Below are 10,692 nucleotides of genomic sequence, written 5' to 3'. Positions count from 1 at the left end.
GGGGCTGGTGGGGCCAGGACGAAGGGCATGAGATCGCAAATGGTATTATGGGTTCCCTGCGAGGTTGCTGACCCACCAGGTTTTGTTCCCTCCCCAGGAGCAGAGCTGGTCTGGGCCCTGATACCCTCCCCCCAGCACTGATCCCTCCCCTCCCCTCCGCTGTTCCCTCCCCCCAGCACTGACCCCTCCCCTCCCCTCCCCTGTTCACTTCCCCCAACACTGAACCCCTCCATTCCCTCCCCCCAACATTGACCCCACCCGGCACGGTTCCCTGCCCCCAGCACTGACCCCTCCCCTTCCCCGTTCTCTCCCCCAACACTGAACACCCCCCACCGGCACCATTCCCTGCCCCCAGGACTGAAACCCCCCCCGGCACCATTCCCTGCCCCCAGGACTGAAACCCCCCCCCGGCACCATTCCCTGCCCCCAGGACTGAAACCCCCCCAGCACTGACCCCCCCCCCGGCACCATTCCCTCCCCCCAGCACTGACCCCCCTGGCACGGTTCCCTGCCCCCAGCACTGACCCCCCCGGCACGGTTCCCTGCCCCCAGCACTGACCCCCCCCCGGCACGGTTCCCTCCCCCCAGCACTGACCCCCCCGGCACCATTCCCTGCCCCCAGCACTGACCCCCCCCGGCACGGTTCCCTGCCCCCAGCACTGACCCCCCCCGGCACTGACCCCCCCCCCGGCACGGTTCCCTCCCCCCAACACTGACCCCCCCGGCACCATTCCCTGCCCCCAGCACTGACCCCCCCGGCACCATTCCCTGCCCCCAGCACTGACCCCCCCCGGCACGGTTCCCTGCCCCCAGGACTGAAACCCCCCCCGGCACCGTTCCCTGCCCCCAGCACTGACCCCCCCCGGCACGGTTCCCTCCACCCCTTGCCCGCCCCCGCCAGGAGCCGTGCGCTTCGCTGCAGCTTGGGCGCCCGGACTCTCGGGTTAGACACCCGGGAAATGGTACGTTCCAGCGCCCTCCCCTTCCCCCCGCCCGGCGAGGATGGTTTGCCCGCACTGTGGACGGGCGGTACCAAGCTCGGGAGACAGAGGGCCGGTCGCTAGGTGAGCCCCTCCCGTAGGAATGGGCCAGTCTCGCCCCCTCCCACGCCGGCTGCCGTAGGAACCTACCACTGCTCGCCTCCCGGGGAGGGGGATCCCGCCGCGCAGTGGGACAGTCCGGCCCCCGCACTCGGCAGCTGCCGGAAGCGCTGAAGCTGCCCAGGCGCCGGGTGAGCGGAGCGGGCCGGGCCCGGCGGGCCTCGGCGCTGGAGCCCCCCGCTCGGCGGGGTCTGGGCGGGGCAGCGCGTGCTGACGGGGGCCTGGCAGTGGGGGCCGGCGGCGGCGGGGGGCGCGCGCTTGGTGGTGGTTTGCTTCCCCCCGTGGGCTCCGTCGGATGATGGAGCCTCGCGCCTGCGCCGTGCGCTTCCCCCCGTGGGCTCCGTCGGATGATGGAGCCTCGCGCCTGCGCCGTGCGCTTCCCCCCGTGGGCTCCGTCGGATGATGGAGCCTCGCGCCTGCGCCGTGCGCTTCCCCCCGTGGGCTCCGTCGGATGATGGAGCCTCGCGCCTGCGCCGTGCGCTCCCCCCCGTGGGCTCCGTCGGATGATGGAGCCTCGCGCCTGCGCCGTGCGCTTCCCCCCGTGGGCTCCGTCGGATGATGGAGCCTCGCGCCTGCGCCGTGCGCTTCCCCCCGTGGGCTCCGTCGGATGATGGAGCCTCGCGCCTGCGCCGTGCGCTTCCCCCCGTGGGCTCCGTCGGATGATGGAGCCTCGCGCCTGCGCCGTGCGCTCCCCCCGTGGGCTCCGTCGGATGATGGAGCCTCGCGCCTGCGCCGTGTGCTCCCCCCCGTGGGGTCTGTCGGATGATGGAGCCTCGCGCCTGCGCCGTGCGCTTCCTCCCGTGGGCTCCGTCGGATGATGGAGCCTCGCGCCTGCGCCGTGCGCTTCCTCCCGTGGGCTCCGTCGGATGATGGAGCCTCGCGCCTGCGCCGTGTGCTTCCCCCCGTGGGGTCCGTCGGATGATGGAGCCTCGCGCCTGTGTGTTGTGCTTCTCCCTGTAGGGTCCGTCGGATGATGGAGCTGTGCGCCTGTGTGGAGCGAGAGCTGGACAAAGTGCTGCACAAGTTCCTGAGCTATGGGCAGCACTGTGAGCGGAGCCTGGAGGAGCTGCTCTGTTACGTGAGCCAACTGCGCCAGGAGCTCAGCAGCACAGGTACCAGCCAGCCCGCTGGAGTGAGGCAGTGACGCAGCACTGTGCTCCTCCTGCAGCCGGGCCTGTTCCCAAACCGTAGCATGGTGCTCAGGGGCAGAGCGCCGGGTCCAGGTGGGGTGGTCGCTGACCACAGATCTATGGATGGAGACTGACCTCCACTTCCATCTGCTGAGCAGACAGCGCTGTGGCTCAGCCCCGCTTCTGGCTGGGGTGGCTGTAGGCCAGTGCGGGGACACACCAGCTCTTGGGGGGTGAAATCCTGGCAGAGCTTTCTGTCAGGGTGTGAGCTTGCGAGGCATCTGCCTGCAGAGGGTGATACTGAGTATCTGAGGCTGTTGCTCTGGACCAGCACTGGTCAAAGTCCTCGGCTGCACCAGCCATTTCCAGCTGCTCCCAATCAGTCCTGCGTTATCTGGCCCTCGGACGCTCAGGCTGCTCCTGACCCCAGTCCTGCAGCGGGGAGCAGTTGCCCAAACTTCATGGTGGATTAGAGTGGTGCTTAGTTAAACAGAAGTCACACTGAAGCCTAGCCTAGTGGCTTATTGTTCTGGCAGGGGAGGGGGAGTTCTGGTGCATGGTGCAGTGTTTGGCAGATGTAGCTCAAAGCTGCTGCTTTTCTGGTGCAAAGCCTTCGCAGTAAGGGACTTGCACTTCCTGGAATAGGCTCCTGGCTAGTCCCCGCAGCTAGGTCTGAAGACCCTTTCTGCTGCAGCCCTGCAGGGGGCACCGCTGTCTGCCACACTCTCCCTGATGATGGCCCAGTGCTGTCGAAAGATCAAGGACACGGTGCAGAAACTGGCCTCGGACCATAAAGACATTCACAGCAGTGTCTCCAGGGTGGGCAAAGCCATTGATAGGGTGAGTACCCCCTTTTGTCTAGGATCCAGGGGTTGGACCTGGGGGCCCAGATGGGAATCCCTGCCTTAGTGATGGCTTTCACTCCCATTGGTTCTTTGGCCCTCTGCAGGCTGGAGTATGGGGAGAAGATATCCCCCAAGGTCTCCCTCATCTGCTGGTGCCCAGTGGCATCATGGTGGGAGCCAGTTCTCATGGTGTTGGGCTTTCTGTGGTCCTGAATGCCTCCTGCTCCTGTGGGTTCATGCCTGTTTTATGTGCTGCAGTCAGGATTGGGGCCCTCCTGTTCTGACGTGTTCTTGGCCCTAAGGAGCTCACATTTCACCTCTGTGAAGGACTCCCCAGGGTACAACTTGGAACTGGGGTACTGCTGTGCCCCCTTAGCTCTCCAGACTGGGCTGTCTCTCACAATGCTTTGCTAGTGAAAAGCAGCAAACCCCTTCGGGCGCTGTTATCACTCAGTACCCTAACAGCATGTGGACACCACGCCTAGCTAAATTGCATGAATGCTCCCTGAACTACTCATGAATCACATGGAGAAAGGTACCAGCAAATCTTCCAAGCCCCCAGCCTTGCACCCCAAAGCTGTTCCGTCTTGCCCTGATTAGAAGCCTGACCAGCGTATGTTTACTACCCAGTCTGCCCCTCCCTCGATGTGGAGAGGACAGTCACTAGCCTTTGTAAACTGAGCTGAGATTTACAAAGCACTTCAATTGAAACACACTGCTTTAGGTAAAATATAAAACAGATTTATTAACTACAGAGAGATTTTAAGTGATTAGAAGTGGTAGCCACAAAAGGTCAGAGATAGTTACCAAAGGAAATAAAAGTTAAGTGTGCAGTCTAAATCTTAAACCTTATTACATTAGGCAGTATTTGGATCAAGCAGTTTGTCTCACCCCACTGGATGTTGCAAGTAGGTGATATTTCTTAATACATAGGCTTCCTCTTTAAGCCTGGGACCAGTCTCCTCAGTTCAAGTCTTTGTCTTCCCTGTGTTCTTGTTGCTTCCAGCATAGGTGGGGGAGGAGAAAGGCCAAAGCATGAGTCCACTGTCCTCTATTTTATATCCTCAGTCCATGTGCCTGGAAAACATTAGCCCAGGTGGGCTTTGCTGAGTCACAGAGTTGAGCAATCCCCCTTTGTGTGATGCTTGTGCAGCCCTCTTACTGCATTGTAAATCCCTTGTTTACAACTCCTCTGCTGTTTAAAGGACACTTAACACCCTCCTGGGTGGGGATCACCTCCTTTTTTGTCACTAGAGAACTAGCAACATATTTCAGTAAAAACCATATAGCAAAATCTCACAACTTCACACACAATAACAGCATACATATTTGGACAGAACAGTGGGTTTCTGCAGATCATGACCTTTCATATGACTCCTTACATGACATACTTTTTATGAAATAGATCATACTTATATGATGGGGTGTATATGGGGGGTCCAGGGTGCTGCTTTGAGGTACAGAGTGTCACGACCTTCTACTACTATGCCACCCAGAAATGAGATGATGTGGCTCTGAGGCTGTGATCCAGTCAGCCAACTGAAAGCAGCTCAGTGCAGGGGCTGTAGTGGTTTGGGTGGGAGTGTGCTGTTGTGGGGTGGCTTTGCAGGAAGTTGCAGGGAGTTTGTTTGTGAGCATGTGATCAGGCCGGAAGGTGATAGATGGGGGGGGCATCCCCTCATTCTCAGGGGCACCACTGACTCCTCTCATTCATTTCCCAGAACTTCGATGCCGAGCTCTGCAGCGTGGTCTCAGATTCGGTGTGGGAGTCGCGGGAGAAGCAGCAGCAGCAGCAGATTCTGCAGATGGCGATTGTGGAGCACCTGTACCAGCAGGGCATGCTGAGCGTGGCAGAGGAGCTGTCCCAGGTACCAGGGCTGCTGGTAACAACACTGGTCCTAGCTTGCCACACAGCAGCATTGTGTGAGGGAGGGCGTGGCCTCCCTGGGGCAGGGGCACCAGCAGTGTTGTGGGCCTGCTCTCTGATGAGTGGGCCTTACTCAGCATTTGCCCCTGGCAAGGTTCACTCCAGGCCAGCACCTCTAGCCAACCCAGGCCCGTTGGTATGAGGCCCTCCCCAGCTCTGCAGGGACCGAATTGCGGCTGCCAAGTCTGCTGCTCCCCTGCATGTGTTCTGTGCTCCAAGGAGGAGGGCCTCTCTCCATCATGCAGGGTAGGAAACCTCGCCCATCTCTGGCTGGGGAGCCTCTCCTGGCACCACCCCTCTGCCCCGGTGCTGCCTGCTGTATGCCGCCCTCCCCAAGAGGCTGGTGGGATGTGACCACTGGCTCTCATTCTCCACAGGAGTCCACCCTGAATGTGGACTTGGACTTCAAGCAGCCGTTCTTGGAGCTGAACCGGATCCTGGAAGCGCTGCACAAGCAGGACCTGCGTCCAGCTCTGGAGTAAGAACCAATCATCTGGGAGCGCTGAGCATCCCAGTGCTCCTCCTTGCCCATAGCCTCCGCATCCTTACTGAAAGTGGCCCCTCCCCTTCTGCTTGACTCATGCACCGAGTCTGGGTTGGGGTATGAGGTGCTTTGGCTGGTCAAGAGGGAGCACGGTGCACCCCAGCTAACATGTGATGATCGCACTCACCCTGCCTGCTGGAGCATGCTCCTTGCACCTTGCATCCCAGTCAGAATGAGGCCTACAAGCACAATGCTCCTTAACACCCCAACCAGCCCTCCTGGGGCAGCGCCATGTGCAGGGCCTGACACACACCCTCTTGCCCATGAGCCACTTATGTTCCTTTTTTCACCCCAGCTGACTCTGGTGCTACCTGGGTAGTCCCTGGAATTACAGACACTGGAGGGAAAGGAGCCCTCTAGGCCAGCCCGGCCAGGGGCATTTCACACAGAACAGTCTCCAGGAATGGGAACAACCCCACCCTCGTCTTGTCAGGTTGGGCATCAGCGAGAACTTCCTGGCTGTCCTGGCCCACCTTCCCCAGACAGTCAGGACTTAGCTGCCCCCTGTTCTTTCCTATCCAGCTGGGCAATCTCAAAGAGGCAGCATCTGCTGGAGCTGAACAGCTCCCTGGAATTCAAGCTGCATCGTCTCCACTTCATCCGGCTCCTGGCTGGCGGCCCTGACAAGCAGCTGGAGGCCCTGAGCTACGCTCGCCACTTCCAGCCCTTTGCCCGCCTGCACCAGCGAGGTGAGACTGTGCCAGATGGGGCCCTGCCACTGGCCTCCCGAGTGGGGCACGGAACTGTCCACTGGGTAGCCCTGTTCCCAGGCTACAGGGGGCCCCATCACTAGCCCCGTACTGGGGGCACTGATAGGACAGGGTGGGGGGTTGTGGCTACGTTGCTTCTTGAGGCCAACCAGGGTGTTGTTTTGTTCAGAGATCCAGGTCATGATGGGCAGCCTTGTGTACCTGCCTCTGGGCATTGAGAACTCCCCGTACTGCCACCTGCTGGATGCCCGGCATTGGACAGAGATCTGCGAGACCTTCACCCGCGACGCCTGTGCCTTGCTGGGACTCTCGGTGGAATCCCCTCTCAGTGTCAGGTAAGCCCCAGGCCAGGGCCTGTGGGGCGCCCCTTAGCAGTACCACCAAGTTCTAAGGCGTCTCCCTCTCATGCAGCTTTGCGTCCGGATGTGTGGCACTGCCCGTGCTGATGAACATCAAGGCAGTGATTGAGCAGAGACAGTGCACAGGTGTCTGGAGCCACAAGGATGAGCTGCCTGTAAGTGTCATCTCGTGGGGCGGCGGGGTGGGGTGGGGCAGTGGGGCTGACCTCCCTGTGCTCTCTTGGCAGATTGAAATTGAGCTGGGCATGAAGTGCTGGTACCACTCAGTGTTTGCCTGCCCCATCCTTCGCCAGCAGACAACTGACTCCAATCCGCCTATCAAACTCATCTGCGGGCATGTCATCTCCCGGGACGCGCTCAACAAGCTCATCAATGGGGGGAAGTAAGTTTGGTTTCTTGACGCTCACCCGTGGACCCTGACCCACCTCTGCCCTGCAGCCCCTGTCCCGCAGGCTGGGCCTTCGCCTGGCATCACTTTGTGTGATGCAGCCTGGTGCCATGGGAGTGTGAGTGCTCTGAAGATCCCTTGGCCTGTGCCCTGTACCGCCAGGGTTCCTGGCTGGCCTTGTGCTAGTCTGGGCCAGGTCACCTTCCCCAGCCCCCCTGCTCTCCTGCAGCTCGGTGCTGCAGGTTGCAGTGAGCCTGAACGGGCTGGGTGCCGTGGATGCTGATGAGCAGGGCTTGTTATCTCTGGTGCTGGGAAGTAGGGTGCACACGCAGTGCTGCTGCCTGCCCATGGCCAACCCTGTGCCCCTGGGGGATGCCAGGCCTTCCTTAGACTGAGCCTTGCGGACTGGGCTCTGACGGGAGGGGCAGACTTCTGCTGTCGTCGGCCCTGCAGTGCCCCAAAGCGCTACCATTTTCTCTGTGTTCCCCGGCCTTCCCACCTGATGCCTTTGTCTCTGGACCTCTCCTCAGGCTGAAGTGTCCCTACTGCCCCATGGAGCAGAACCCAGCTGATGGGAAGCGCATCATCTTCTGACGCTGGTGTGGTTGGAAGGGCTGTGGCAACAGGTCACTGCTCTTCCCCTTAGGTGGCCTGTCCCACCCTCGCAGTGCGAGAGGCGGTGGTGCTGCCCACAGCAGGGCGTGGGCTGCCTCTTAGGCTGTGGGTCTGAGAGCAGCTCTGTCCACTGCAGCCCCATTGGGGTCCCTTCCTCCTGCAGAGCTAGGGCAAAGTCCAGAGCAGTGGGCCTGAACCTGACCGCCGCCTGAGAAAGGGAGCTGAAATGGACAGAGCAGCAGTGTGACTTGCTTGCTGCGGTGAGCTCCGGGAGGCCTCAGTGTGTGCTCTCCTAGTGATCTGGCTTACGCTGCCCTGCTCACTCTGTGCTCCCGTCCTGTCGGTCTGGCCTGCTGGGCAGCTGTCTTTCTGCTCAGTAATAGGCAGAGCCCCTCCTGGCCTCAAACATGGCTACGGGAGCATTCCTAGCCCTCTGCCAGTGCAATGGCCATGCTGTACAGTCCCTTGTGCATTTACTGATATTTTTTGCATTGTAAATATTAAAGCGGGAGCTGCCTGGAGCCATTTTATAAATTCCAGAAAATAAAGCCTGTTAGTCTTTCCCCCTTGCTCTCTGAGCGCCTTGGGAGAAAGGAGGGCTGGGTCCTTAACAGCTTGGGCCCAAAGATGACATGAACCCCACTGTAAGAGGGGACCCGCTTTCTGATGTGGGGGCTGGGGCTAGCTGTCCCTCTGGGACTGTTCTCCCGCCTCCCCTGCATCAGCCTATGAAATAGGGCACAGAAGTGAGGGGGAAGAGCTGCTGTTAGATCTGAAAAATGGAGGGGTGAGGTGGGGGGCATGTAGAGGGGGTGTAAGGAGACAGAATGGGAGGGGGCACATGGGGGCTCCAGGACACTAAGTCTGGGGGTGGGGTAGCAGCTTTATGACAAGCAGACCAGTGTTGAGATAAACCTTTTATTCTAAACAGAACCAGGTAACAAACGTTCTACTGTGACTGCCCTGTCCTAGGCTCCTTTGGTTCTTCCCCAGCCGGAGGGATCACGGGGAAACCAAAGACTGGATAAAGTGTACAGGAGTGTGGCATGGCTAGCCGTCCTGGAGAACTTATTCTATAGCATGTGGTCCCTCTTTTAGATCTCTTTACTGAACTAAAACACTGTTATCTTTAAACTATAACCAATACAGTACTGATTTAACCACCTTCAGGTTGCTTTAACACTTAATACGTCTCACTCTGTCCCTGAGGGCATTTCAGCAGTCTTCCCCATCTGCAACCTCTCTTTGGGCAAGCCCTGGTCTGTAAGGCTGGTCCACCTCATGGTCAGTTTGTGGCTTGTTTCCATCTTGTGTCTGCTCTCACTTCACTTGTCGTGGCCACATTGTTGGGTATCATGGCAGATGCTTACAATTCCGGGGTAAGATTTTGCTTTGACTGTACTCACTGAATCTAAGGTGACTCTTCTTTGGTCGCTGCTGCTTTGACTGGCCAGTGCCCATCTTGCCACTCTCTCTCCAATCTTTGTGTTTAAGTGGGGTAGGCTTTGCCTCACTTTCCCAGACTCCTTAGTCGTCTTTTGTCTGTCCTATAGCTGCTAATTGAGAAATGTGATCAGAGAAATGTGGGGCTGGAAGGGACTTTGAGGCCATCAAGTCTAGCCCCCTGCATTGAGAGAGGCCCAAGTAAATCTGGACCATTCCTGGCAGGTGTTTGTGCAACCTGGTTTTAAAACCCCCCAGTGCTGGGGATTCCACAACCTTCTCACAAAGCCTAGTTAGGAAGTTTTTCCTAATATCTAACCTAAATCTCCCTTGCTGCAGATTATGCCATTTCTTGTGGTCCTACCTTCAGTGGACATGGAGAACTGATCCCTGTCCTGTTTATAATAGCCTTTCACAGCTTTGAAGTGTGATTGGATCCCCCCTCAGGGTTCAGTATCCTTGGTGATGCTTTTCAAGTCTCTTTATGTGTATTGCAATCAGTGATTTGTGGTCAGTTTTTACTTTGAAGCTACAACACTAGAGAAAGTAGTGAAATATGCCAGACCTAGTGGCTCTCTGTGTGTATACAGCCTCTCTGCGGCTGTCATACCCCTGGATGCATAAAAGACTGGCAACCAGTCAGTCCCCTGACACACCCAGCCTTCCTTTTGAAGCATCTCTGTAGATGGGGCAAAATATCACAGCACTGAAGATGAAGTCTGAATGGGCTTTAAATCATTGACCAAGTGCCTGAATCCTGGCCATTTCTTTTACTCATGCTGGTTTCCAAATCACTGACGTCATTTTCTGCTTCCATTTTTCTGTCCTCGCCCAATTTTAATTTCTGTGACCTTTTGCCTTGCTGATTTCACTATGGTATTCAGTCACATGCTCTGTGCCTTTCTTTCGGCATCTTTTGTGTACATTCTGCTGCTTGGCATGTCAGAGCCACCATACTTAGTAATCGTTCAGACTCACTTTTTGTTACAAGCGGGATGATCTAGTCTTTGAGCGTTTATTCACAGGACTAACTTAAAATTAGTCTTGTGACAAATCCCTCTGTTTTCCCTTTGCTGTGTTCTTAGCCTGAATAGCTCTTTCCCAAGTAACATGTTTTCTAGGGACACACTGATCCTCAAACATTTTCATTATTTATGCACCCCTTTCCTGCCTGCCCCACCATCTGCATGGGATGCAGTGTGTACAGCTGGGGCTTCTGGGCCTGCCACTGCTGAGTGCAGAGCAATCGTTTCCTTAGCCTCCAGTGGCTTTCCGGCTTCTAGGCACACAGCATTTCCGCGCATGCTTAGGGCTGCAGGGGCGTTACTTGCAGGCACCCGGGCACTGCAGCTGCCATTGTAATACTGGGCCTTCCAGCTCACGGTGACTTCCCTGCTGGTACTTACTACTGCCCTGTTGATGAGCAGATGGTATCAAGGGCTGTGCCGCTGGGGTGCCATAACATAAGCACTTGCTACAGCAATGGCGGGTTTTTCTGTGCCTAATTTACCTCCCCGAGCAGCAGGAATTAGGTTAATGGAACAATTCTTCTGTTGTCCTAGCTGCATCTCGACCGAGGGTTTCGTTCATCTGAGCACTGCAGCTGCACTGAACTATGTACAGCAATGAGA

At 57.7% G+C, this 10,692-nt stretch overlaps 1 protein-coding gene across 4 annotated transcripts; it reads left to right on the top strand.

Moving 5' to 3' along the window:
• The first annotated feature begins 967 nt into the window (after positions 1 to 967).
• RMND5B (required for meiotic nuclear division 5 homolog B) lies at positions 968 to 8,180 on the top strand. Of its 4 annotated transcripts, none has more exons than XM_084635840.1 (10): positions 970 to 1,064; positions 2,061 to 2,212; positions 2,925 to 3,070; positions 4,797 to 4,943; positions 5,380 to 5,480; positions 6,069 to 6,235; positions 6,426 to 6,591; positions 6,668 to 6,770; positions 6,843 to 6,997; positions 7,534 to 8,180. In XM_084635840.1, exons 1-10 carry the CDS (start codon positions 1,003 to 1,005, stop codon positions 7,595 to 7,597), a joined length of 1,263 nt encoding a protein of 420 aa, XP_084491966.1. In that variant the 5' UTR covers positions 970 to 1,002; the 3' UTR covers positions 7,598 to 8,180. The 4 variants fall into 4 exon arrangements, with proteins under 4 accessions (XP_084491965.1, XP_084491966.1, XP_084491967.1 ...); XM_084635841.1 differs by lacking the exon at positions 970 to 1,064 and adding an exon at positions 1,085 to 1,231; XM_084635839.1 differs by having other exon boundaries at positions 968 to 1,064; positions 6,668 to 6,997.
• Positions 8,181 to 10,692: the final 2,512 nt, after the last annotated feature.

This window comes from Lepidochelys olivacea, assembly GCF_965140295.1.
Source record: "Lepidochelys olivacea isolate rLepOli2 genome assembly, chromosome: 8".
NCBI classification, from domain to species: Eukaryota; Metazoa; Chordata; order Testudines; family Cheloniidae; genus Lepidochelys; species Lepidochelys olivacea.
The sequence above is the reverse complement of the archived record's forward strand: the minus strand, read 5'-3'. Positions and strand labels throughout refer to the sequence as shown.

What these genes read in the sequence shown, in the direction of transcription:
- RMND5B (XM_084635839.1), top strand. Translation starts at nt 1,003, where the DNA reads ATGGTTTGCCCGCACTGTGGACGGGCGGTACCAAGCTCGGGAGACAGA. An exon ending in GACAGAGGGCCGGTCGCTAG is followed by an intron (nt 1,065 to 2,060) that starts GTGAGCCCCTCC and finishes TTCTCCCTGTAG; the next exon opens with GGTCCGTCGGATGATGGAGC. An exon ending in TGGCAGAGGAGCTGTCCCAG is followed by an intron (nt 4,944 to 5,379) that starts GTACCAGGGCTG and finishes CATTCTCCACAG; the next exon opens with GAGTCCACCCTGAATGTGGA.